Raw genomic sequence first — 27,911 nt, 5'->3', positions numbered from 1 at the left:
AAAAGACAGGCTCACTGGAGACCCTCAGGACTGTAAATCCGGGCTGCTGGAGTCAACAGCAGTATTTCCACTGGTCAGATCCTCACATGCTTGGCCAAGTCATGCAGCACTTCACTGCAGGCGCTGCCCACTGATGGGCTGAGACACGAGGAGAGCAGCCTGGGAGCAGGACCAGGCCAGCAGACACTAAAGGCAGGAGGCTGCTAACCAGGCAGGAGCAGATCAGTGATGGAGGTGTCCCCACAGCCTGGGGCATGGAGGGGAGTGCAGCAGCAGCCAAACTTGTCCCAGAAATGCTGGAGCCACCACGACCACCCAGCCTGGCCCCATGCGCTGCAGCCGTTCGCAGCCCACCATGCCCTGGTGAGCAAGTACGAGCTGTGCCCTGCATATGAGACCACAAGACACTTAATATCTGCCTCCAGACTCTTTTGCCAAACTGCTCCCAAAGCTGTGAGGGAGCAGGAGCTGGCTGTGTTACAAAAAGTTAAACCGAAGATATCCCAAGCCAGGAGCTGCAGCTCCAGCAGAAGCCCAGCTGTGGTGGGAGCTGGCTGTGATGCGCAGCCTTGAAGCCCAACCACTGCTCCCACAGGGCTTCGTACCGGTGCTGCTGGTGAGAACTGGCCAGGTTGGTACCAAGGCTCCCGCTCCCATTCATTAACAGGTGCAAAAGAACAATGACAGAGGAAAAAATGTAAGGACTCCTCCTCTATGTCACCTAGACCTAGTCTGTGAGCAGGTATTTGGCTTACTTGGCCCACAGCATGACAACAGACGTGACCATTCTGTGCTAAATTAATTAGCACTGCCACTGCATGACGGCAGCATTTAAAAACTAGACTGATGCTTCATATTTCTCCTTCCCTGCTGAGACGCACCCAAGATTTATGACCGCTCTCGCCCTGAATCCTCTGAGATTCTCCTTATAATTTCTGCTCAGACAATGTGGATGGATTCAACAACGTCTGAATATCACAACAGTCTTGCTGCCGACAATTTACCTGCTGTCACTCCCACAGCAGCTTTTATGAAGTGCTGTGGGGGCAGCTGGCGCCGTTCAAATGATGGGCATGTTTCGAGGGCCATTACCACATCATCCGCAGTGTCATTTCAGGCTCATCTCAAAAGCCGCAATTGCGCTGTCACCCTCGCTGGGTGTTGGCATGCAGATCACAGGACAACTGCAGGTATTTGCAGCCTGGTGCTAGTCTAAAAGCAGAGGTGATTTCGGCTCTGGCCGCAGGAAGCACTTACACACCGCATCAGGCAGGAAACCTGCCTGACGGACCTCAACCCACACCCCCGCCACCACGCATGTTTTATGCCTTACTGAAGTCAGACGTACCACAGATATCCCTGCCAAAACAACACTTGGGAGTGCTAATTTAAGCAGAACAAATGCAGGGATTGAGGCTCTATCTGTTAGGACACTGGACCACGTTTCTACCACGCAGAAGCTGATGACCAGCCTGTTAGGCACATCCCTCCCTTCCTGGGCTGTGTCGCAATTCCTGTAGGACCAGCATTACTTCACTAACGGAACCAGACTGCCTGCAGCTCTACCCTCTCTTCAGTTGGTTTGAAGCCCCTGGACCTGAAGCAGCTCCTGATAAAGGTTTGGAGGACACGGACAGCCTCTGGGCCTCTGCTCAGGACAGTGCCGAGAGGAGGCGACACACGCGGAGCGGCAGCTTGGTTTATACAGGCGCGAGATGAAAGGATCAAATGTTCTGGATGCCAAGTGACTTTGCTAAACATATTTTGTAGTTTCACGGTATTTCATTCTGTTTAAACAAAACGAAACAAACAAACAAGCAAAAAAACAACTGCAGCCCAAATTCTCAAGTGTGTATGTTTCCCCTGTAACTGGGCAACACAATTTCTTTATGCTACACACAGGCTACGGAAAGCCATTCATTTTTCTGATGTAATGGTTCCTTCCACTCACAGACAAGCCTTCAGAAAGGCACTTGGTTTTATTTATTTGTTCTGGGGACACTTATCTCTAGCTCCACTTCACCACTCTTTACCAACATCAAGGAACCGAAGCTCCCAGGGCTCCGTCGTGCTGGAGGCTGCGGTGCGGGGCAGCCTGGGCACCGGAGGCACACTCAGAGGAGCCTCCTGCGTGCAGTGGTGTCGGTCCTCCACCGGCCTCCCCCAGCCAGGGGCACAAGCCTTTCCTTCCACAGATGGCTGAAGCCAACGGGAGCTCCTTATCTGCTCTCGCTGCCTGTTTATAAATCACGCTTTAGAGACCCAATATAAACGCAAAGTGTTTCTCATGGTAAACAGGATGTAACTATTCTAATGCAGCCACGCATTATTTTGGTCACATACATCCTTCCCCTAAAACACCTTTCTTTAAATGACATCAGCTCTTCCAAAGGACAAGCAGGAGACATATGGTGTTTCCCTCACATGGTCTCCAGGGTGGGGTGACACAATATGCTGCTTCTGTCTGTAAACTACAGCACCAAGGAGATATTTTAACTCTGTCATTTTAGGGTAAACAGGATATGACCAAGTCACATCCTTATGCAGGCACCAGACGATCACTCCAGATAATCACCACAGCTTGGGAAATTTCACTTGGAAGTTGTGCTGAAAGGCATTCTTGATACAGAATGGGTGAAATCTTGCTCTGTTTTAAGCCAGACTGATCTACCCTGCAGTGGGAAAGACATAAATAAAACTTTTCTTCCCAAACCAGTGCCTTTCTATCATTTGCATTTTAAAACAACCCCATGGGTGTTTATTGCATTGCCATTATTTTTCTGCTTCGCGCTATAGATACTGAGTAACTCACAGAAATACTGAAGGGGGGGCCTAGATCCAGGTCCCTCTGCACCCTGCCACCCTCAGGCTGCAGGGGAGCCGCCCCGGGCACAAGCCGCCAACAGCCCGTGACCAGCACAAGGTGAGCAGCGGCGCTGCCATCCCACACGCTCACAAGGAGGGTGTACTCTGTATTTCTACAAAATTTCAAAAATGGGGCAAATGAACCCAAACCAAGGAGCAACTCCTAAGAGGAGGGTTAGTCAGATTAACCCCTGAGTGTGATTAGAAAGACAGCACGGGACAGAGATGAAACACTTCCAGCCACATCAGAGCTCAAGTGTTCAGCTGCTTTCGCAGGGCAAGTTCAGCCCTTTATCCCAGGCCTAGAACGGCACAAACTGAAGCGATTTACCAGAATTTCCATTACCAGTCCCCCAGCCCTGCGCGCTGTGCCCCAGAGGCAGGCTCGCAGGATGTCGGTTTCGGAAGGAAGTCTGCTGGAAACAGAAGGAGGAAGAGGAGTGGTGAGGCAGCACTCAGGAAAACCATGAAATGTACTGATTTTTGTATCCTGTCTTTGTGACCTTAAAAATAGTTCTTAAGCAAAGATGGGAGTTTATTTCTGAATCAAAACCAGGCTGCAGTTCGGAAAGAAGCCCTGCAGCTTCTGCTTTCAGCAAGCCAGCTCTTCCTTACTGTACTACAGAGAGCCTGAAAGCTTTGCAGTGCAGCAGTGAGAGGAAAGCAAACCCACCCCTTTCATGCATCATATCAGAGTGGATTAAAGTGTTGGCTCCTAACATGCCTGGAGTCCTGGGAAAATGACATAGCCAGCATCCGATAATCCGCTCCAAACTTGTTGATTTGTGGGACTTAGCAATCGTCTTCATAGGCTCAAAATTTGGCAGTTGCTCCCACACAACTGACATTTTCAGGCCATTAAGTTCTGTGATAAAAGGGCTCTAGCCTTATCTCCTGCCTTCCTTAACATAAACCATTAGGCTTTTATTAACATTTAGGTATGACTCAGGGAAATCTCTGATTGCAGACAGAATATTGAAAATAATTTGGATATTGTCCGAAGAGAATAGCAGGGCATGGATTCAAAGCTGAACAAGGAGAGAAGCTAAAAACCAACGTGGAAATATTCCACAAGCACCATAATAAAACGGGCAGAGTGAGAGATGGTGGCCAGCAGACTCGGTCGCATTATGAAAACAGAAAGCACAAGCCCCCTTCTGTGTCCGGCAGAACCCAGACTCGGCCACAGAATCCCTCCCCAGGCACAGCCTATTCATTGCGGAGCCCTCCCAGTGTTGCCAGCAGTTTGTACACACAATCATGCGTTTATCTGCCAGAGTGTTGCAACCAGAGCTGTCAAAAACAGGCTTTTTAGGATGCCTGGAGGAAAATGTCATCGTTAGAAGAGGACTCCACTGTTAAGGCACTTGAGACGTAAGCGGTCTCTAATTGTAGTGCTGCCGCAAAGGCGGGCATTATCAGAGAGCTCCTCTGACTTCCCATCATGTTTTTTAGGCAACGGGAGGCAAATCAATGTGCACTCTTGACCAGTTGAGGCACTCAGGCTGAGCACCGCTGAAAAATTGAATCTTGCTGCATTTTTCTCAAGAATCATCCACACTGAGCAATCAGCACCCCCACTGCACAGCAGACTTCCTTAGCAAAGGCCTAGAATTACATTTGCACCCTGTTTTTGCTGTTTACTCAGACTACAAGTTTCTTGAGCAACGAAGTGGCCATTTCTGCTGTGTTTTGCACAATGCCAGCCCTGGCCCACACTGCACTGATCCAAACGAGGGTCTGTCTGCTCTCAGCTGTGACCTGGACCACGTCCTGCCCGCAGGGAGCCACCAGCGGCTGCCCCGGCCCAGCGCTGTCAGACACAGGGGGCAGATTCCTGGTGCCGTAAGCCGGCGCAGCCCCAGCGATGCCGGCAGATAGCATCTGGCCAGATGTTACCCTGAAGGGCCTGAAGTGTGTGCGAGAGGCCACTCATGCGGCTCTTGGGACCACTTCTGCCGACCTCCGTGTTTATTTATGTCCCAGGAGCCGCAGCCGCTGCGTGCAGCCGCGCTCCCCGGGTGCCTCCCACCCTGCGTGGGTGCGAGCGGGAGCACCGCGGCCCCGGCACCACCACTGCTTGAGGACAAATCCCAAACATCGCAGGGAAAGGCACACTTCTCACACTGCCATGAAGCTGCCCCTGGCAGGGCAGGGGACTAATGGCAGCTTAACCCCAGGTTTTACTGGAACATCACTTCTGCTGCTGCATCCTCAGCCCGCGTCTCGAGAATGGGGAGGTCGCGCTGGGCTGGCCGCCGCGCTGTGCACAGACGTGAGGCTCTCCCCTGCCTCGAATAAAGCCAGGCTGGCACTGGCTGCTCACAGCCCAGCACCCGAACCGCTCCTGCCCAGCGGCAGCCTTCCCGCCACGAGACGGGAAAGTTAACGGCTTGCTGAATAGCAGTAATTGCTTATAAAAAACTATCAACAGATTCCCTCTGTCAAATCCCCATGAATCACCATTCCCTTGACAAACGAGCATTCACTGTACCAAAGCCAGCGGCATCCAGCAGAATAGATGCATCGGTTGCACAGAGAGAAAAATGACTGTATCAGTTCAGCAGCTCCTCCCCTCCACAGCAGACAAATGTCACCCCCACGCCAAAAAGCGTCTCTTTGGCTTCTGCAGAGTTCCTGATGCCTGGCAGTTTTTCAGCCTCTCATCTTCATTTTTATTTTACAGGAGAGCTTTTCTTTTCCTGTCTTATAAAACTCATTTTTCCCTCTCCCTACTCTTGACTCGACCCCTTTTCTTTCCTGCCAGCTCCTGACATTCACTGTCCACAATTTCCCCTGGGAAACACCTGATTGAAACGACCAAGGAATTCAGACCAGTGTCCCTCAGATTACGCGAGCAGAGCAAATAATGAGTGAAACCAAGCAAGCACAGTAACAATCACCATTAGGAAAGGCCAGCAGCAGCAAACACTGCAGACAAGTGATTCTCCTGGGACTTTTCATCCCTTTAAACCTGCTCAGCAGTTGCACAAGGATTAATCAGGATTCATTACAAGCAGCAGCAAGAGGTGTGTGAGGGCCTTGCTGCTGTTCGTCCCAGCGTGCCCATATCACTAGTTCTGCCTTTCACTAGTTTCTGGAGTTTTCAGCAAACACCGAAGCGCTCATCTGTTGTAAAATGAGGGGCTAAACACGCTGTGCATCTGCAGCCAGACATGGGACCAGGGCTGACCTAGCAAGCTGAGCCCACCTACTGCCCAAAACCAAATGAGGAGCTGTTTCAGAAGGGAGCCTGCAAAGGCATGGAAAGACCGAGACCTTCAACCAGCTGATGGCCAGACCCAGCTCAGATCAAACTGCTCACATCAGCCCTGCGCCTGCCCACAGGGGTACCCAGCACCGTGCCCCTGCTCTCGCACACCCTGAAGAGATGGAGCCACGGGCAGCACCAGCGACTGAACGGGGACCCACTCGAAGCAGAGAAATGCATCCCTTGAACTGAAATTGCATATCCTTCATGCTGCCAGGAAGACTGGTCAAGCTTATTATGCTGGTCTTCATCCTGCATTAAACACAATACTTCAGATTATACAATCAAATCCCCCCGGAATGGGCAGGCAGAAGGATTAACGAACAACAGGCTCCAGAGGGGTTGTCACAGTCAAAACAGCAAGTACTGGAGCAGCAAGAGTTTGTATGTATGTCCTTTAAATCCCCCCTGTTGGAAGCACCATTCCTCTGACCAGTTCTGCAGGGACAAAGAGGAGAATTTATCAGTGCCTCCTTCCACAGGCATTGTGGATGCTCTGAAGCATCCCCGTTGAAATTGTTTGGAATCAGACGTCTGATTTATTCAGACTGTATTTTCTTAGCTGCTCTTTGCTGAGGAGAGTCCCCTCTTCTACCACGCGAGCTGTGTTTCTCATTTATGCTTAGCTTTGGCTTCAGTAACCACAATTTCAAAATATTCGAGCTCTTTCCCACAAGAAGGAATCCTGGGTGAACAGTCAGTTTGGCTCCTCAATCTTCAGAGGTTATTTTTTTCTTATTGCTACTGCTAATACTTAGCACTTTACATCTTCAAAGTGCATTGAAGGCATATCTGTGCGACCGTGCTGAAAAAGGCATCCATTAGAGTAACAACTTCTTACCTAGCACAACTGGTCTTTTGCATGTGTCAGTTCAAATCTGCTTCATTTAGCCATAGTTTCTAGTAAATATTTTCCTCTATTTTCCTCATTAGCTCTGCCAAATCAATTAAGCTCTGAGATAATAAGCAGAATTCTGTTCTTATTTTATGCATCCTCAAATAAAACCTGTGTGCTTCCCTGATTTGTAGCATTACTCCCACAGTGGCATGCGGACGAGGAGTCCTCCGCAGGGGCTGCCACGCACAGTGTGTGCTCAGAAGTCTTGGTAGGAGCAGGCAGAAACAAAGCATTGCCACCTGCTCCTGGCACCCAGACAGCTGGAGAGCTTGGCATGCAAGGTTAGAGCAAGTCTTTCTGCTCATTAAGCTAGCCATCTGAACATACAAGTGATGAAGGCATAACAACCATGCTTTACGGGACACATGCTGCTCACAAACATACCTTTTTTTGACACACAAAAAAAAAACACTTTTTTTGTACATGAGATAGAGACCTCTGCCCTCATTTTTAGGACCGAGGAAATCCAAGTAATAAGTTGAGTGGATGGCTATGAAAAGTGAGAAAGGATCAAGGTCTGGACACAGGATCTTCTGACCTGCAGCCAGCCCTTGAACTCACACGCAAGCAATTGCACAAACAGCACCTGTGTGAAGCAAAAGACTTTCTCCAGGCTTCTCTCTGAAAGCACTGTGTTTATCCACTTACCCATATTTTATATCTTCACTTCTTCTTTGGACATCCTATTCTATTTTACTTTTTTTTTTTTTTCCAATTAGAAAATTAAAATCTGCAGAATGATTTCAAAATTTGTTAAAGAAAATGGTCCTGTTGGATTCAGCAACTGAATACCTCTCCTATTTGGTCAAAGCTTCCTCCTTCTCTATCATTTCATATTTTTCTCTGCTGCCTTCAAGATTTGCAGAAGCCAATGTTTCCAAAACTATTTGGGAAGATCCACTATATTTTGCAGCTCATTGTGGCACCAAATTTCAGCACAACGTTACACTACAGCTAGAAGACTCCAGGGACTAGCATCGCAATTACAGTTTCTCCCCAAAGCTTGAAGCCTGTCCTCAGCCCCTTGCTGAGGGGGGCCGAGCAGCCCTTCACGGCTCAGGGGGGCGGTGTGCTGACACAGAGCTGCCCCGGGAGAGCTGCGCAGGGACACGCGCCCATCTCCACCGGAATCCACACGGATAAGCGCAGGGAAACCACCTGCGTCAGCTGCTCTCCAGATGTGGACATCTGTCCCCAGTGCCTGTGTGCTGCACCAGCTGCCTTTCTGGACAGAGAAATCGAGGCAGCTACCGTTTCCTCCCCACATAAGGACCCTCCACACCGACTGCCCAAATCCCCACCTGAACCCGCTGCCAGCCGGCACGGACCCTGCAGCTGCCCGGTGACTCCAGCACCTTCCAGTTAAAATCGTGATCTATGAGAAACAAAGAATGGCAGGGATTCACAGTCCAACATCTTTGGAAACTGCTATTTTGTATAGTATTAAAACAAAAAAAACACCCTTCTCACTGAGTGCTATCATCATGCTATAAACTTTTCCCAAGTCCTTCCAAAGAGAGAACTCTATACGCAGACATTTTCTAGAACACACCAGGTTTTCAGTGCCTCACTTTAATCAGGCTATCCACCAGAGATGGCTTTTGGCCACTAGTAGCTCCCAACCCGTTAAATGTTGGCAGCGGTCAGCAGACAGCAGGATGAAAATCTAATAGCTGAAGGGTTTTTGCCCCAGAAGCGAGGAGTGTGATGCAGCATAATACTTTAAACAGAGATGAGACAGAAACAGGAATACAAATTCCAAATTTCCTTCAAATAACAGAGGTACGTCTTGTAAAATCCAGACTTTTAGACAATTTTGCTTCTGAGTTAGAATTGAAAAATTAATACTCCAATGCCACTAATAACACGCAAGCTGCTGAAATCCTGTGAGACCAGCAACCCTCTAACAGTTTGGGCTCAAAAAATGCGCAGCCCTGTTCCACAACCAGTCCAGCCCCATGAGACTGCTGCTACTCACAATCATGGACAAAGCAGAAAGAGGCCCCAGCAAGACAATACGGAAAAAGCCTGAATACCCACGCTCACCCTCATCCACCCTTCCTCTGAAAAACAACACGTCCTCAAGTGGAGGGGGAAGCGCAGGGCTGGCAGCTGCAAGTCAGCCCTGCTCAACGCACATACCACCACCACTGCACTCCTGCTGCCACAGGACACCGCATCCCCTGTCCCGGTGACGTCCTCGTCCCACCCCAAGCACAGGTCTGCATTTGGTGTCTGCATGCAATCCCCACACTGGACGAGTCCTGCTCGTCACTTGGCGGGTGACGAGGCAAAATCACCATGGGCTTTAGGATCAGCTTGCCTCATCAGCACACCACGCCTGACAAGGGCTCACCCAGGCTCTTTTTGATACAGGCCCTCTCGGAGCAAGCCATCCCCACAGCTGCTGGCAGAGCTGCTGCCCAAATGCGGGAACCAGCACTGCTCCTCTGCTCCAATATGCCAATAAATTCTGCTGGTCTCTCCCCAGTTGGAGATTGCTGTCGACAGTCTGCCACCTCCTCCACTTGCTGCAAGGTGTGAGATCCCCACTTGAGAGGAAAACACGGACCGAAGTATTTTCTTTACCTACCCTACAAAATAAATAAATAAATAAAGACAGAAAAAAGCAAAGCAGATCCTTCCAGCAGGTGCCTGGGTCAGGACATCCCCCTCCCACGCTGTGCTCTGCCTAAGCCGTGGCACAGCAGCACCCCAGCACATGGGACCTCGGCTCAAGTCCTGGCACTGCTGCCCATCTGATCAAGGACAAGGCGTCGATCGGGTGGTCTACCACTGTACGTCCCCCATGTGAAATGAGGGCAATAGCACTCCCCAAGCACAGACCTCTGCACAACCCTGAGGCCTCACAACAGGAGATGCACAACTGCAGGTGTGCAGGGCTGCAGCAGCACCCTGCATCCCGGCTCCTCCTCCCCTTTGTGCAAGGGGCACAGTGTGGGGAAAAAAGCCTTCGAACATCAGACACATTTCGTTCCCCTGGCCCAGAGCTTTCACCCATCCATCACCTCCTTGGTGTTGTGATCACAGTGCAAAGGGCTGCTCACACGTCCACGCCTGCAGCCCTGCTGCTGTGGGGGCTGCAAGGCGCGAGCTTGCACACCGCGGCACCGGCCGGACCGGGACTCCCAGGCACACTGCTGTAGGTAGTGCACGAGGGCACTCAGGTGTTTGTAACTGATTGTTTCCAGCTGCTGCTGGTTCCAGCTTGCCCTGTGTTTGCATTAAATTACCACAGCCAGGGGCTCAGACTCACTGTGTTTCCAGCAGCTAGCTGGAAGAGGTCATCAGACCAGAATATCACAAGTTTGCAGTTGCCTACGTGTTTAAATAGATGCCTAGCGGGATTTAGAAGCAGGCTGAGCGAGGTGTTTTCATAGCATCCCCCGTCACCCATCCACATCTCCAGGTGCCTTGTTCACCTCTGCCCCAAGCCCTGCTCATCTTCTGTCTCAATCTCAATAAAGCAGACTTTCAAAAATCAGAAAAGAGATGCCTCAATTCCTTCACTTCCACCCACCAAGACCCCACAGCCAAGCCAGCACTGGTCGGATCTCCTGAGGAGCAGTTTCACATTTGTCTGCGAGCTCAGCGCCTGCCCTGGAAAACATCCAGGGCTCTGCAAATGCGAGTGGTTAGAAACCCCTGAATGAAGGACAACTGCTGAGATGTGCCCACCACCTTGATACGACTGCGTGATCACCTTCCAGACTCCCTCTGGCCGCAACAGGCAGCGACTGTGGCTGACATCGCACCTCCGTGTAAAACACTGGACTTGGCAAAAATGGTTCTTCTGTATTTATTCCACCTCAGCCATTACTTAGTTACAGGAGATTTGATGAGCTCAATTGATTAAAATTAATCTGAGTTTGTGTTTATCAAGGACAATACCTGTGCAGCTGACTGCGGCTCTCTGGAAGCCGGCAGGGGTGGCTCTGGTTCCCCGCACGAGGGGACGCCGCTCCCATCCCGCCTGGGCCAGCAGCAGCCGGCAGCACTGGCCCCGGGGCTAGAAGCAGGCCAGGAGCCACCTTCTGTTCTCCCACCTAAAGCAGACAGTCTCTGGTTTCCAGGCACAGACATTTCCGTGGCTTTGACTGGATTTCCCTTTGCAATGTGCTTCACGTGAGACACAAGCAGGCGTGAGCCACAGGGACTCCCGCGGACACGCTCCCACCCTGCCTTCGGCTTCCCAGGGACACCCCTGCCCCACACCAAGAGCGGGGGCACTCGCCCGCCCCCAGGCACACTCAGCCCGCGGACCATGGAGCCCAGCCCCTCCCTGGAAGGACGAGATTCACACGGCTCCTGTCCGGCATTTGCCAGCTGCCCGTGTGTGCCTAATTCCCGGTAAAAGGCTGACAGTGACACAAGTTTCCAAGGAAACACACCTAGCACCTGCCATGCCTAGCTGATACCTGCTGAGGGACAGCGCAGCTGCTCTGTACCCAGCTCAGGGGCCAAGCTGACGTCCTCCAAACCTCAGCGAAGCTCAGCCTTTGGCCCGAGCCCCTCCCCTGGGTACCCGCGGCCCCAGCAGCCACCCCTCAGGCAGACTGGCCACTCGCTGCCCAGGCGAGGAAGGCTTGGGAGAAAACCTTGCCAGGCAAGGGACACTGACATCTTGTAAAGCAACACCCCGAACCAACACAGACGTCACCGATACGACCAACTTTGTAGTAACGGGGCGTTCTTCTCCTCAGGTGAATGCTGGCACCTCCAACACAGCACCTTGTGTGAAAAGCAGAAACGAAGGCTGCTGCAGGAACTCCTGCCTTATGCTTAACGCACAAATTAAGTGTAAATTCCCAATTTCCCTTCTTGGCTAATCCTCTGGATTTATGTGAGTAGATGTAAGGTTAGAGCACATTTATTTTCATGTTTGGAATTTATAAATTCGTATAAACCGGCACTTCAAAGTAACTCAGCTCCTATAAAACCCAATCCCACAGAGACACCACAGTGCTTGGACAGCAAGTAGATGCTTTGTCATATTCCCACGTGTATTTGAGTTTTTTTTCTTTGGGAACATTTTCTTACTGCTTTCAAACCGCATTTCCAAGCACAAGCATTCATATACTGAAATTGTTTATACAGTCTACCCAAGGAGTTCATTTTATTTAACAGCCCGTTATAGTAAAACTCACTGGTGGGTATCTCATCATTACGCCACAAAGCACTGTGTTCAATGAGCATGCAGGATCTGACACAAAGCCACAAGAGCCAGAAACTTGAGAATTAATGCTGAAATGCATCATTATCCCATGCCGCTGTGCCTAAGTTTTTCAGCAAAGAAAACAATCGGGTTTTTCAGCCTTTTTAGAGTTGCAGACCCCAAAACATTTCCCAGGAGTGATGCACATCCCTGGGTAGCAAATCTAAATCTAAATATAAGGAATATGAGTCTGCTTTCTCTCATTATCTCTCAGGGAGTTTTTAGGAGAGCATGGAGCTTGACATGGAAAACCACAGAAGGCAAGTAGGGAGCCTGGTGAAACCGGGGCAGCTTTACCAGCTCGGCTTCCCTCAAGAGTCCTGGCTGGCCACGCAGTTCATTTTATCCCGTGTTGATCTCAGACCCCTACATCAACGAGCGTCTGGGCAGGCAGCAGGAAGGGTTGCAGGGACACCTGGACATCCACATTTGCTTACCCTTCTGCTGCTGCCGCAGCTGGGACCACGGAGCCAGAACAGCCTGGTAGCTGCCTCAGTTTCCCTGTCCAGAAAGGCAGACAGTGCAACACACAGGCACCGACCTCAGCCAGAGGGTGCCACGCGGCTGTCCTGCAGCAGGGCACCCAGGGAGGCAGCGCGGGGAACCGGCCATCACCTCCCCTGATGTGGTGCTGCAGGCATCCTGCTCGGCCTCCCCAGGCCGGTTAGCACAAGGGCACGGGCTCCTGGCAGCTGCCCCACGCTCCGGCTGTGCCGCGGGGCTGACCCTCACAGCGAGAAGGCCACAGTGTGGCTGGGAAGAACAGCTCAGAGATGAAGTGAACCCACTCGGTGTCCCCAGGCTTCGGTAAGCACTGACAGCACACTGCTGCAGTTGATGTTTAAGGCAGGCTGCTGAAGAGATCTTACATCCCTCCTCCATTCTGAAGGCTGAGGTCCAAATTTGATCCAGGTTTCTAGCAGTAAAAACAGGGCAGTGACTTCATGCAGTATTTCATCTCAGCTGCATGCGTTACAAACACAGCCTGCTATTTGATATAAAATTAATTACAAAAAAAGCTACTTTTGCTGTGGGAAACCAAACCTAGAGCTCACCCACTCACTCTGTGCCCATCAAGAACCAAACCAAACCAAATCCTTCCCTGGAACATCCTCCTTCCCCTACGCTGCTTCTGCTTACCCATCTCCTTGGTGACTTTTTGGTGGCGCTCATCAAGAACAATCAACCAACCTGCTGACCTAGACCATGCTCCCCTGCACACTTTCCCCACGTCTCACAAAGTCATTAAGCACGTGCTTAATTGCAAGTCAGTGCTCCCATGACAGGGGCAGGGCGCCCCCAGGACACTGGCCCAGCCGCCAGCCTGGGGACATGCAGCGGCCGCAGCTCCCGCTGCCCGGCTGTCCTGGCAGCCCCAAGACACGGCTGGCGTGCCTGGAGCCAAGGGCTGGCGGCAGCGGCTGGGAACTGGGACCTGGATCCGGGCACCAGCACCGAGCCCTCGCATGGTGCCCACCTCCCACCGTGTCAGCTGCCACCACGCCGAAGGTAACGAGCCTGACCTGCCATCGCCCGTTCTCCCAAAACCCATCCCTCATGCCCCAGTGCCGCGGCTCCCCGGCTGAGTCACAGCTAAGTGCTGCAGGAGAGGAGCATTCAATTAGACAGAACAACACACAAGGGGGCAATGATTTTCCTTTCACACCGCATTACGCCTAACAGCCAGTGCTCCCTATTTGTAACAACCGACTACTTCAGCCTAACATGTATTCGGAATGAATCAGGTCATCATTAGATTTTCATTTTTTTCCAGAAGGAGCTTAAAACCCAACCACCTAGACTACAGGAAGAACTAATGAACCACAATTGTGATAATACCGGTGCACCTATCAGTGATGCATAGGCAAAAGAAAACTTGGAAACCCACTAACGGCTGGAAAAGTGGAGCTTATAATGGGAAGGCAGCTAGACACTGATCTGCACCACTGAACCAGCTGCTGCTTTAATACATTTTCCTGCTGCGTTCCCAGGGCTGGGACAGAAAATGTATTAGAGTATTTCATTGTCTTGAAGGTGGAAATTGATGTTAGATTTTTGCAGCACAAAGAAACACAATATTACAACTCTTCTCTTGACACTGCCACTCTGGGACTTGAAAACGAAAACAGCTTGTTAACTTGTTGGCAATTCTAATGATTAAGTAAAAGGCAAAAGGAAAAAAAAATGAAAGGCTCTCCTTCTGACTGGTAGGAAGGCTTCCCAGCAGGCTTGGTCAGCGGTTTTAGAGAAATACGCTTCAAATAAATGGGAAGCGTAGAAATATTAGGCATGAACGAATATTAATAGTATGCTTCATTTATATCCTGCTGTACTTGACATCAAAGGATCTCAAAGCAGCTTTACAAATGTAATCTTTCACAACACGTGAGCTAGGCTTCTGAATAACAGTAGTAGATACAGGAGTGTGCCTCAAATCAGGAAACTGAGGCACCTACAATTAAATGACTGGCTCGAGGACAGCCACACAGCACCAGATAAACCAGAACCCCGTTTTCCCTGTCCACCCTTTATAATCACCAGCCGTACTGCTGTTTCCATTTAAACAAATTTTCTTGCAGCCTGATCTCACCACAAAGCTAAACACAGCGGGTGTCTGGTGACTTCCATAGGACTGGAGGCTCAGAATTTTCTAGCTCGCTCCCCTGAACCTCACATACCTGATTGCTTACCCTTTCAGGAACACAGAATTCCTTCGCAGAATGAGCTGACAACGTACTTCTGGTTGTCCTCCTCCACCAGCCACAGGGCATTCAGAGGAAAGAACCGATACCAGGGGTACACTTCGCAGTGCATCCACATCAAAGGCCAGATTCAGAGATAGAGAGAAATCTCATCTCAGTGAACTCAGGGTCTCTCTGGAGTCACTGTGGAATTAACTGTCTGCATAGCTTATTGGATATGGCACTTGATATTTCGAATGTTATTACACTGCTGTTACTTGTAATTATTTTCCTTAATAACAAAAGTTAGAAAAGGCAGTGTTTTCTCAACCATCGAGAAGCGCTGAGGAAGCTCTAGGGAACCGGGTGTCTCTCTGCCATTGAGTTTCAATTAAAACTGTGCTTCTAACTCTTAAGCACTCTCCAGACTTCTCAGCTGCAGTGCCTCCTCTCAGCCCGCGTGACAGAGATGCTACAATCCTGCAAGGTGCTGAGTGTCAGATTTGCAGGGATGCTGAGCATCAGCCCCAGCCAGCAAGACCTGCGGGTGCCTTCCTGCCCTGTAAATAGGATTCCTGACTCCCGGTGCCTCCTCTGAGAGCCGTGACCATGCCAAAACTTGAGGACTGGGCTCCTAGTGTTTAATGCACTGACTCTTTGTGGAATTAACTCAAAAGCCAGGACAACTACCAGATTGCCTGGCTGTCAGGCAGCTTGTAGTTTGCCACCAGGGAAAAACTATTCAACTTTGCTAGAGTAGGTCTACGAACCAGTGCATTAAGACTACATATTTTAACGCAGCATGGAGATGCCACACTAAACACTTCGGTTACCATGGGAAACCTTTCTCTCTTTGCCACTGGCATTGCACAGGGAAGCCCAAGCCCAAATGCTCTATCTTGCCTTTGAAATCCAACAGATGTTTTTACGATCTTTGATGGAGCTGAGTTATGCATCCTTCCCAGAGGAAGGGAAAAATGCAGTGTTAAAGCAGCTTTCTCTTTCTTTGTTTCTCTCTCTTTCTTTCTCTCCAAACAGTGCACGACTTTAGTGAAAGGGAAAGCAGCCGTCTTTATCCGCCGTTAACATTTACGTCCACTCGGTAACAAATCGTGACAGCGACAAACTTTTCCCCCGAACGCAACGGCACAAGGCCGCCTGTGTGCGCGCCTCCCCGCGCAGGGCTGCCCGGCCGCGGCGGGACGGGACGTGGGAAGGGAGCAGCTGCGGCTGGCGGTGCCCCCCCCCTCCAGCCCCCTCCCGGCCGTGCAGGGACCGCTGCCGGACGCCGAGCCTCTGAGTCACCGCCGGGTCCGTGCGGCACGGAACGTGGGAATATCGCTGCCCCGGCACCGAGCCCCGCGGCCCCGCACGCAGCAGCGCTCCCTCCGCTCCCCCGTGCCGAGCGCCGTGCGCGCCCGCCGGGGAGGCAGCGGGACCGGCCGGCGGAGCGGAGCGGGGCGCGGAGTGGAGCGGGGCCGCTCGGGAGGCAGCGGACGGGGCGGGCCGGGGCCGTCACCCCCCCGCCGGCCGCAGCCTCGGGGCGCCCCGTCGGCGCCGCCCGGCCCGGCAGGTGCCCGCCGTACCTGGATGTTGCGCTTCTCGCAGGCGGGGCCGGTGCCCTGCACCACGCTGTCCAGCACGGTGACCATGCCGGCGGCGGGGCTGACGAAGCAGGAGTTGCGCGCAGCCCGGATCGTCTCCTCGATCTCGGCGAAGCGGAAGATGCAGAGCGCCGAGAGCGGCCGCCCGCCGCCGCCGCCCGGCCCGGCGCGCTCGAAGACGCCGAAGAGCAGCTCCTCCTCGGGCGGCGGGGCCGCGGCCGGGCCCGAGGGGCTGCGCCAGGCCGCCCGCGCCGGGAAGACGGAGACGAGGCGGGTGAAGGCGTCGGCGGCGCCGCCGCAGCGCAGCCCCAGCTGGATGTAGGACTCGGTCAGCTTCTTGGTCTCGCCGCTGCCGTTGAGCGTGGCCTCGGCCGCGTCGCCCAGGCAGATGCGGGCCAGCAGGCTGTGCGAGGGGCTCTCCTTGTCGCCCGCGTTGGCCTCGCTGTTGAGCGCCAGGTAGGCGTAGGGGCGGCGGGCGGGCGGCGCGGCGCCGCGCTGCAGGAAGGCGCGCACGAAGCTGAGCTTGTGGCGCGCCTTGGCGACCTGCTTGATCTTGAAGATGTTGTCGTCGGACGGGTTGATGTCGAAGGTGAAGAGCTTGGCCAGGTCGCCGCGGGCGTTGAGCGCGCGGATGGCGATCTCGGGCGTGTTCTCGAAGCGGTGGTCCTCCAGGCTGCGGTTGCGGGGGAAGAAGGGGCTGCCGAAGCCCGTGTAGGTGGCGGCCACCAGCAGCCGCGCCCCGCCGCCGCCGCCGCGGCGCAGCACCAGCCCCACGGTGGAGGCGTTGGGGTGGTTGGCCGCCACGTTCAGCATGCTGGGGAAGACGGTGACCGCGTCGCTGCCGCCCGGCGGGAAGCGCACGGCCACGGCCGAGATGTTGGTCATGCTGCGGAGCTGGCACAGGCCCTGGTAGATGGAGCCGCAGACGACGAGGACGCCCTGCTCGGGGTCGGGCTGGAGGATCTTGTTGTAGTTGTTGGTGAGCACCTTGGGGTGCTCGCAGGAGGCCTGCGGCAGCTGCGGCGCGTGGCACAGGGGGCTGTCCAGCACCGGCCCCACCGCCGCCTCCGCCTGCAGCGCCAGCTCGCCCCCCGACAGCTGGAACAGGCGGTTGACGGCCGCCAGGTAGACGCGGGAGCCGGGGCCGTCCAGCGCGAAGTTGTTGGTGGGGGTGGGCGAGAGGAACTTGCGCTGCACCTCCAGGCCGGCGGCGCGGCCGGGCAGCAGCAGCGGCAGCAGCGGCAGCAGCAGCGGCAGCAGCGCGGGGGACCGCGGCTCAGCGCCCGCCGCCGGGGCCGGGGCCGGAGCCGGAGCCGGAGCCGGAGCCATCCCGCCGCCCGCGCCGCCGCGGAGCCGCCGAGTGCATGAGCCCGCTGCGAGCGGCGGGAGGGGCCGGGCCGCGGGGCCGCTTCCTGCGGGGGCTGCGCGCCCGCCGCCGAGCGACGCCCGCGGGAAGTGGCGGCCGCGGCGGGTGCGCGGGTGCGCGGCGCTGCGCGGCGGGGGGCGGCGGGGGGCGGCGGGGCGCGCTCACGGCCGCGCCTCCCTCCCTCCGCCCGCCCCCGCCCCCGCCCTTCTTGGCGTTACTCACTTCTTTCTTATTCGGGGTTTGTCATGTGAAGATGATTAAGTCGCGGGTATTTTTCCCCGCGCCGCGGGCCGGCCCCGCACCGGGCGGGGGCACGAGCGCCGCGGCCCCCCTGCCCCGGGCACGGCTCTGCTCCTGGCCCCGCTTCTCCACAGCCGGTTTCGCGCAGGACCGGCGGGGGGGCGGCCGAAGGACGCGGCGCCTTCCCCAGCGGCGGAGCGGCGCGGCCAGCCCGGGGAAGGGGGGGGAAACGGGCCCCCCGCCGGCCGGCCCCGGGCAGGGGCGCGAGGAGGCGGCGGGGCCGGGGCGGGCAGGGACGGAGCGGGCAGGGACGGAGCGGGCAGGGACGGAGCGGGCAGACGTGCCGGGGGCTGCAGGGCCCGTCCCGTCCGGGCGGCCGCGCCCGCTGCGGGCTGCGAGCCCGGACGGAGCGGGGGGCCGGGGACAGCGCGGCCCCGGGGGGCCGCCGGGTACGGCCGCGGCCTCGGGTCGGTTCCCGGCCCCGGCCCCGGCCCCGGCCCCGGCCCCGGCCGCGGGCAGCTCCCCCGGGAACCGGCCCCCGGCGCGGGGAGCGGCGTGCGGCTCCTCGGGGCCCCACGTCCGGAGGGAGCTTTGCCCGCACGAGGAGCCAAAGGCAGAGTTCGGAACAGGACCGCGCGTCTCCTCTGCCCTCCATCGGGCTCTCCTTTAACTGTAGAAAGGGAATGAATAAATAAATAAATAAGAGAAAGAAGTGTTGATATTTCCAAATTCCACCCACTGAAATGCACGGGGCGGGGGGGATGGCCCCGAGATAGCGCAGCCTCTGATCCGCCCTTCCTTATCGGCGTGGGAACGCTCTACCTGGGTGGGTGAAAGTGTAAATTCACATCCCCGGCAGCTCTTCCCACGTCCGTGGGCACGCGTGCTCCCCCCCTTGTGGGGAGGGATGCTCTCGGACCGAGGAGCGCGGCCAGGTAAGAGCACAGAGAAAGCCACGAACGATCCTGCGGCAGGAGCCTGCCCGGGCTGCACTCTGTGCACCAGCTGCTGTGTTTGCTCAGGGCTCACAGCCCCGCAGCGGGAGCGGAGCGGCCCCGAGCAGCTGCCCAGAGCAGCACTCAGCAGAGCCGCCCAGACCCCAGGCAGGTGCCGAGGGGGCACGGGTGGGCTGCAGGGCGCTGCAGTACCCCGACCCTTGGCACCCTGGGGATGCTTGCAGCCAAAGCGAGGGCAGAGCTGAAAGCCAGGCGCGTGGCTTTATCCTCGGTGTCCTCGTCTCAATCCTGAGTTTCCACTATGAGCAGAGACCCAGCCGGAGCAGCCACGTGTGGAGGAAAGCAGAGGGGAAGCTTGTAGCCTTGCTTTCACCATGCAGCTACAGCCGTGTATCATTACAATGACACAAGTCTCCTTGCAACAGGGGAGTGTGTCCCCTGCACAGGGTTGAGTACAGAAGCACCTCACCATCCACGAATAGCTGTCAGCATTTAAAGCAAGGGTAGGAAATCAGATGAGCCCTGGAAAGCTGTATTCCCTCCTGTCCCCAAGCTGTGCCTTGCCACCCTGCCCGTTCTCGTGGTGCTTATTTTCATTTATACAAAACATGGTAGCGAGGCTGATGAGAATTCTGCACGACTTCTGTTCTGGAGAGGAAAATCCTCTGTTGTTGTCTAATCTCATTTCTACACCTGCCAATTTTCCTCATCCCCTTCCTGTCCTCCTCGCTCTCTTCAGAGCACTAATTAATACGCAACTGCTTTGGCCACGCCATGTCCACCAAAAATGTGCACTGAATTAAATGTTGTGCTTTCGTGCTATCTAACTCATTGTCTCTGGTAATCATATCCTTAATTAGTAGAGTTATTAGCTGTTTCTGAATGTGGGACTCCCAGTTGTTGGATCTTTTTTTAAACTACAAGATAGCAATATTTAAATGTGATCGTGTCTTTAATTGCATGGAAATAAACCCCCATGATCCCAAACCCTTAATCTGCCTATTTTAGGATTTCTTATGGCTGCTTATCCTGATAGTAGAGCATCTTCCATGTGGAATCAGCCGTTTAAGGCATATCAAATTAGGTTCCAGATTACAGTCAGTTAAAAATAAAAAAAATATATATAGGCCAAAGAGCATAGAAAAATGTTTGACTTACCCAAAGGTATTCAGTAGTTGCTTTGTAAGAAAAAAAATCCCCCAGGAGCTCTGACTCCCATTTCCTATGGTGAGCAGTTAGCTACACTGATACAATTAAAGCCAAAATATTTGTGGTATTGAAGGATTGTTTGACAAAGATTTTATTGTTGTTGTTAGGAAACAATCCTCTGGTAAGATGCTTTGAGGGGAATATTTTCCAGAAATGATTTCCCACCCCTATTATCTGGGCTGTTAGAAGCTCTAGTGAGTATTTCAGGGTAATGCTCCTAATGGAGTAGTAGAGGTTTTTAAATCTCTCATACACAGATCTCACCATTATTTTTTTGTTCAGGAAGAAAAAAGGAAAGGTCAAAATTAAACCACATGCCTCCTGCAATAGGCATTCACCCCCCTGCCAAAATCCCTTCTCCTGTGTGACTTCTGTGCAGGTTTAAAGACAACAGCTTTTCAGATATCTCTGTGGGGGAGAGGGGCTGTGTGCATAAGAACTCAAAAACACTTTAATTATTAATAAATATATTTACACGAGAACAGTTTCCCTTTAGGGGAAACATGAGTTACTCATGCAATTACTCAGGTTATATTGACTCAACACTGTCAAAGAAAAAAAAAAAAGGACCTAATCACTTTAATACAGGGGGGCATAAACATCTATTTATTTAGTGGGGTTTGTGTGCAAGGTAACCATAAAGTGCCCTGTGGATTTGGGAAGAAAACGCGCCCTTGCACATGGGAGATGGTGGGGTTTGACTCAGCAGACGTGCATGGGACAGGCTCCTGGGGCTACCTCTGCCTCTGCGCAGGGACCCCGTGGGTACCGCAGGTGCTCGGGGCTGGGCTGCACGGGAGGGCAGAGGCGTGTGGGGCTGCGTGGAGCAGCCTCAGTCCTGCTGTGGGTACAAGCCCCAGACGGGGTGGGCTCCTCATGTCCTGGCAGAGGAAAGGCAACACTCGGCCTCGGTCGGTCACACAGGAGCTGCCGCTGGGCACTCACCCGCCTGCACCAGGTCACGTCAGAACACACGGCTGCTCCGGGCCAGACAGCCAGGTCTCACGTTTGTCAATCTCCTTCACACCTTGCCTCTAAGTGGGGTCTTCGGTTCATTTTCTATGAGATTGCAGGGCAGGTTAGTGAGAGACCTTGGGGTAGATTCACATTCATCAGCACTTGTTTTGAATCCGTTTGGCCGCTTTCTTTCCCTCTCAAACACAAAACGATGCAAAGTGGCCGATGGATAGCTGTAGCGGATCAGAGCAGGGGGCAGCTCACGCACTGCCCTCATCCTGAGAGAGGCTGCTGGTGGCTCTCCGAGGAAAGGGTTCCAGAGGCAGGTCGGAGGATGCCAGGAGGTCTCCAGGTGCTGAGGAAGTGCAAGGGGAACTCAAGGTGAGCAGAGATGCGCTCAGACACAGAGAAATCATTACCTGCACGAGAACGGCTCCTGCTCACCGCACTTACCTGATGCTGTCCAGTCCTGCCTGCCACCTGGCTTTGTCCAGTTAGTGCCTGGTGTCATCAGGCTGGATGCATCAGCAAAGTGCTCACAAACGCACTTCAGGGCACTCAAATAACAGAGGGCTTGGAAATAGACTGATTAGCAATTCTCAGTATATTTTTGGATGAGTGTGGACTGGGTCCCTATGTTATTGTTACTAATCTGTATCGTGAGCACAGCTCATGGGGAAGGAGGCCAGGCTGTCATTACTGTTATTACTAATGATTTAGCACACTGGGATTCTGCTAGGTGCTTAGCAGAAAGATTAAGGCAAGGTCCCTTCCCAAACGTCCTTTAATCTAAGCACGAGCTGTGGTGTGTGCTCAGGCTTCACTGCAAATGGCTGTTGCAGGAATTGCACTGGCAGGTTCCACTGCCACCGTGTTGCTGGCTTCCAGCCCTGGTCTGAGCAAGGGCGGAGGGATTTATGGGGACATGTGGCACTTTCTGAGAAGAATCATGCTTTTTTCCCCTCAAATCTCTTTGTTTTCGAAGATGAACCTTTCCCAGTGTAATATAGAGCAGAGTATGTAATGCAGTCATAACCTTGTCTGCAGCGTGCAGCCGGCTGACGTGCTCACCGTGAGGGATTCACCTCCAGAGAGGAGCTGTGCAGACAGAGGTTGTGAGCATGAAAAGGTCTCCTTCTGGGTTAATGATGGATTCAGTGCTGGTGAAAGTTCACACACACACAATAATGGCAGGATTTTCCAGACAAGGAGGTTTATCACCAGGCAATAAAAAATGTATGTTTTGTAGGCTGTGCTGGGATTTGACACCGTCGCTGAGGGTGGAAAGGAGTTTTGGTTTTACAGGCTGGGCCCTCAGCTGGGAAGCAGCAGCAGCAGGCTCCCCACCTTCCCACAGGTCCACTTTGTGACCTGCTGCTTTTTGGTTTTCTCTCTAGAGGTTAAGAAAGGGCTCAGCGCTCACTGCCCCCCCAGTCTCACACCATCGGGGCTGGAAGCACAGCCAGTAAGCTCCAACATGTCTCCAGCTCTGCTCTGCGAGAAATTGAGCGCGTACCGGGGCCAGCGGCAGTGCGGGGGGGGCAGGGAGCAGCCCCCAGTGCTGCTCGGGCAGCGACGTGCCTGGGGCAGGGGCCCGGCCCGCTCACGGGCTCGTGCTGCCGCCGGAGCCATGGCAGTGCCTGACGCAGGGACGGCCGCGTCCCGTCCACGTCAGGCCCCGGCTCTGGTCCCGCTGCTTCTGACTGAGTTCCAGCAGCGTGGGATGCAGCATTTGGCTCCCAGCAAAGGAAGCGAGCGCAACATAAAGCAGAGCATCCCCTCGTGGGATTCGCAGCGGGGGCCGGGCTGATTGTTCAAAACAAAGCATGGCTGCCTTGGAAGCGAGCCTGCTTCTTACCCCGGCATTCGCACACGAAGCCCCTAGCTGACCCACGCGGCAAGGCCCTGCAACGGCAGCCAGCGGGGCCGATCCCACCAGCTTTGTTCAATGTCCCCCGCCAAAGCCCGGAGGAAGTTTTTCCTTATGAAGTCAGGCAGGATCGTGCCACACTCTTCGCAATATGCTAACTTTCCAGTGAGCAGTTGCTCAATACGTGCTTAAGGAGACGGGCCACTACTACCCGTTAACCAAAACAAATGGGAAAGGAGGAAAGCTTACAGCACAACAATTGCTTTCAATTAGAGGAAATATCTATTGCCAAAACATGTCAGTGGGATTTGACAGACTACATTTTTAACTGTGTACTACTGAAGGGCCGGCTGCACCAAAATGCAGCTTAAACTAAACAAGGATTTAAACCCTTCCCTTCTTTCTCATGGAATAATCACCAGGCTGTAAATACATTATTACAGTCCACACTGCCCTTGTTAATTCAGAGCGATTTGACTTACCTCAGTAGTTTTGACTCTATTCTCTTCCATGTTTGCAGGACTTGTTGAGGCTTCAGCACTGATGTTCATTAAGTGCTTTTAAGTGAAAGGGAAATGTGGTTAACTTTATAATTATTGTTTGCTTTGCACACCTTAAAACAAACCTAAGCATTTTGATTAAAACCTCACAAGTTCTGAGTCAACTCTCTATTTGGTGTGTCCAGCTCTAAGCACTCTGCTGCACAGAGCAGACCCGCAGAACAGCTCCAGGAACATCCTCAGCCTAGCAGGCCCTGCCACCAGCAAACCTGTGTGTGTCCCTGGTGGCACCCCAGCCCTGCGACAGGCCCTGTGATGGTGCCAGCCTGGAGGCCACGGCCGTCACCTGCCCTGAACCCAGCCCAGCAGACGCCTCTGGACCCAGGGCCTGTGCAAATTCTTGGGCTCCTGCCAAGGTCAGCTCCAGCTTCAAGTCACTTGTCAATGCTTTAGCTCTAGGTCAGGCATCCAGCCCTTGCCAAACCTAGCACGGTCCCATAGCTTCTGTATCCAGCTGTAACGCTGGCTCAGGGTCTCTGCTAGCCCAGTCCCCAGCTGCTGTTAACCCCAGCCTCCCCATCTCAGCCAGTCCCAGCCACAGGCCCTGTTAAGATAGCCCTTGACAGCATCATCTCAATGACTTACTGTGTCAGTAATTATCATTCACAGCAATAAACTGAGCATATCAGCATCTCTAACCCTGACCCTGCCGGGGGGCCCACGGCATTACCATCCCATCGTCCAGCACCCTGACCTCCACCCCAGGGCCATCCCACCCTGAATTCCAGCCAAGAGCCCCCCTCCAGCCAACCCGCCTGCTGCAAGACTCATGCCCTACCCTGCACCCTCACCTGGACACAAATTCTGCCCAGAACATGCCTGTGCCACTCCTAATAAGGGCAAGGTAACACCTGGCTGTTACGATAAAGTCCTCCTCAACCTCGTTGTTCTCCACATGGGACGATCAGGTCCTGCAGTTCTTGCACTGTGCCCTGGCATTTGAATGGAGATGCGGGGTCAGCTTCTTGCAGTATCTTACCAGTAATTAGTAGGTGTCAGTTACAAATGTGCCCATCCACTACTTTTTACTAGGGAACCTAAAATACTTTCATACCTATATCTTACAGTGGCCTGCTATCTGCAATTCGTAGATAAATCTTTGATGTGTGGAGTCCAACAGCATATGTTTTACATTGGCTCTAATAGCTGTCTTTCAGTATAATGTCGCTTGTGGGGTGTCGTCTGGTATTGTATATTTTTGGACATATTGTAAACAGTGTGATTTCGTTCTTGACATTTCTGTAGTGACCTCAACAGTCTTAGAGGTTTACACATTTCTTATGTGCAGTCAACACATCCATTAATCTTAAAGATAAGCCAGAATTTAAGTCTCTCACACACATGTATATATACACCCCCCCACCCCCCCCAAGGAAAAAAAAAAAAACAAAAAACACGTAAGCACATACACATTTAAAACGCCAGCAAGTCCTATGTTGGACTGCTTGTAGCATTCTGGATTTTGTTGCAGAAGAGCACTAGTAAAGAGAGCTAGCAGGCAGGTTAGGCTGCCAATATGCTATGTAGAATAAGCATGCTTGCATGCATGTGAATGTATTTGCACCTGAACTCACCACAAAATCAATATTGTAAAACAAACAATGTTTAAAAACTGCATACTAATGGAAACATTCACGTGACTCTTTAAACTAGAGAAAACAGCTTTTTCTTTGGATTATGAGGGTAGCCTGGTAGAAAGACACTCTTTGCTCTACACTCACAAGCAGTTGTGACCCTGAAACTGAGCAGCAAGACTGGTAAAGCAAAAAGAAGGGGCAACGTGCTGGTACAGCTGGGGAAAGTGAGAAAGAAGAGACAAACAAACAGCCTAAATAATTAAAACGACCTTTCAAAACTCACTGATTTAAAATGTAAACACCATAAAGACTGTAGGTCTGACCCCTGAATATCAGCTGTTCCATCTTCCTAAGCAGTGGTCTTTTTGCTATTTTCACATCCACGTCTCATTGTACATGGGCATACAGTGTATTTCAGGGGTTGTGGATGTCACAGGAGAACTCCCCCCACAGGAGAACTCCCCCTTCTAGGGGGTCTTCTACCCCCAGCAGGACAGAATGAGTCAAACCAAGAACGTCACCCTACCCGAGCTTAACACAAGGGACATGTTATAACAGAGTAGAGCAACCACTTCATTGAACTGGGGCCTCCTTCTCCCTGGAAAGGCTGGGAAAAGGGCATCAGCCCTATGCCTCGTGGTGTTCACCTGGGGACAGGAAAAACAAGCTTTAATAATAATGAGGGCTAACAAGCTGCAGGTGCTGGCTCTGTGCTGAAGGTGGCAGCCCAGGGGTGGGTGGCAGCAGGGTTTCTTCTGCAGGACTGGCATAAACCCGTTTTACTGATGTTGTCGGGCCAGGTTCCGGCTCTGGCAGCTTCTGGGTCCTCCTGGAGCTGGAGCTGCCTGCAGCTCCTGCCGCCTGCCTCGCAGCACCGACCCGGGGCAAGCCCCCAGCCCTGAGCCTCAGCCGGCAGGAGAGTCGACCCCGGGTCTGCTGGGGTTATGGCAGGAAAATGTGTTTCGCTAGATGACTCAGAGGACCTATCATGAAATACTGGGCTTTTCCCCTCCCTGTCTGTCAGGCTCCTTCAGGCCAGGCAGCTACAAACGCCAAATTTTCTCCTACCCCAAGAGCTGCTGGTGTGCAAGAATTAGCCGATGGGTTTGGGCCAGTTCCCAGAGGAGAGACATGAGCAGCACTAAACCCACTACAGCTGGCACACATTAGGCTCTTGCCTGCAGCCCATGCAGAGGTGCCCAGGACAGAGCAAGCCACCGAGGTTTCCGTAACCTGGAATCTGACCTCGTAATCTTCTTATCTCCCTCCCGGTGCTTTCTGTCCTGTCACACAGAGAGCAGCTTGTCATACAGGGCAGATTCTTTTAACCTCCTTAATGGTACTTTTCACCTTCAGGGTCCTCTCATGCACAGGGTTTATCTTCTGATCGATATTACTCTTCTAAGTGATGTCTATTTAAACCCGTGTTTAAAAAGAAAACAGCAAAACTTACTTCTGGTTTCAATCAAAGCCATCAGTCAATCGCCCTGTTCATTTCAGCCTTGTTGAGCAGTGTTTAGCCTCCTCTGAGCAGCACTCACAAAAGTAGGAGCCTGGGGACCGGTCCCTGAGCTGCTGCGCACGCTGAGGTTTCCTATCCCACGAGCAGCCCTGTTTTCATCGAGCCGTTTGCTAAGCTGTTCGATAATCACGGCTAGCAGGGACGACAGAGCGCGGCCCACAGCAAACAATATCTTTGTTTAAGGTCATTCCTGGGACTGCAGAAAGGAAGTGCACGTTGTTCCCAGCAGATCCAGTGTTTCTAGGGCTTTCAGTTAACCCATCTGTGGCACCAGTCCCCACTCAGCAAAACTGTACTGCGCTCCTCTCCCTCTCGCATGAGACCTGCAGAGTAAGCACTGCAGCAAGAGTGGCAGGATCTGGCCTGGTGGGTGCTCTGATGCAGAAGGTTGAATAAATATTAGTGGTTAAACTAGTAATTAACTCGCCGGTTGAAATATCCAACAGAACCCATGTTTTCCTCCCAGTTGATGCAAATGAGAGTTGATTGTAAACAACTCATGCCTAAATTATACCTTAGAGAATCTGAGTAACACAGTTGGCCTTGCCTGAATTATTTCAATGAAAACAAGGCAGACAAATGAGCATAATTGCCCAACTTCTTTCATTTGCTAGCTTTTGCCTTGCTTAGAAACTCCTCCAGCTGGACATTCATGCCAGGTTTTGAATGTAAATGTACCTCTTGCCTCCAGATTGGCACTATTAGCAAACCTGTTTTTCTTTCCTTCTTTCTACACAGAAAGCTGGGGGAAGGGGAAGTAAAAAAGACAAGAGACTGTCTGTGGCCCCTGTGCCAAAGGAACATCACACTCCAGCTCCCAGACAATCATTAAAGGAACCAGTGGCCAATACTTTTGTTCCCGTGCTGGGGTCTCACACTTAATTAGCTTCAGATCTAATAGCTCTGATCCTGCACAATAGATGGGGAAAGAGAGCAAGAGAAGCTGTATCAGTTCACTTATGCCACTTCACTTGTTGCACAAAACTTTGCATCCGCTTTGCATGGGGACCTAATCACAACAACTGGCTAGAGCTCCTTGCTGCCAAATCAGACAAAAAGAGCCAAGGTCTGCTTGCTCCGAGGGGGCCAGCTCTTCCCT

At 52.9% G+C, this 27,911-nt stretch overlaps 1 protein-coding gene and 1 long non-coding RNA gene across 3 annotated transcripts in view; both read right to left on the bottom strand.

Moving 5' to 3' along the window:
- The window catches only part of PLXND1 (plexin D1), an 80,513-nt gene extending 62,496 nt beyond the window's left edge, over window positions 1-18,017 (bottom strand). The window contains exon 1 of the mRNA XM_068695047.1: window positions 16,538-18,017. Coding sequence (XP_068551148.1) covers window positions 16,538-17,884 — 1,347 coding nt within the window. The 5' untranslated portion in view covers window positions 17,885-18,017. The remainder of the gene's footprint in view (window positions 1-16,537) is intronic.
- A 2,366-nt stretch (window positions 18,018-20,383) lies between these two features.
- On the bottom strand, window positions 20,384-27,275 carry LOC137862733 (uncharacterized). 2 transcript variants are annotated; one of them, XR_011100497.1, is made up of 4 exons: window positions 26,744-27,275; window positions 24,505-24,645; window positions 23,636-23,710; window positions 20,384-21,638 (listed from the first exon to the last, which is right to left on the bottom strand). It is a non-coding gene; the product is annotated as an uncharacterized lncRNA (long non-coding RNA). The 2 variants fall into 2 exon arrangements; XR_011100496.1 differs by having other exon boundaries at window positions 24,505-27,275.
- Window positions 27,276-27,911: the final 636 nt, after the last annotated feature.

Source organism: Anas acuta, chromosome 11 (assembly GCF_963932015.1).
Source record: "Anas acuta chromosome 11, bAnaAcu1.1, whole genome shotgun sequence".
Taxonomy (NCBI): domain Eukaryota; kingdom Metazoa; phylum Chordata; class Aves; order Anseriformes; family Anatidae; genus Anas; species Anas acuta.
Note: the sequence above shows the minus strand (reverse complement) of the source record. Positions and strands in the feature narration are given on the sequence as shown.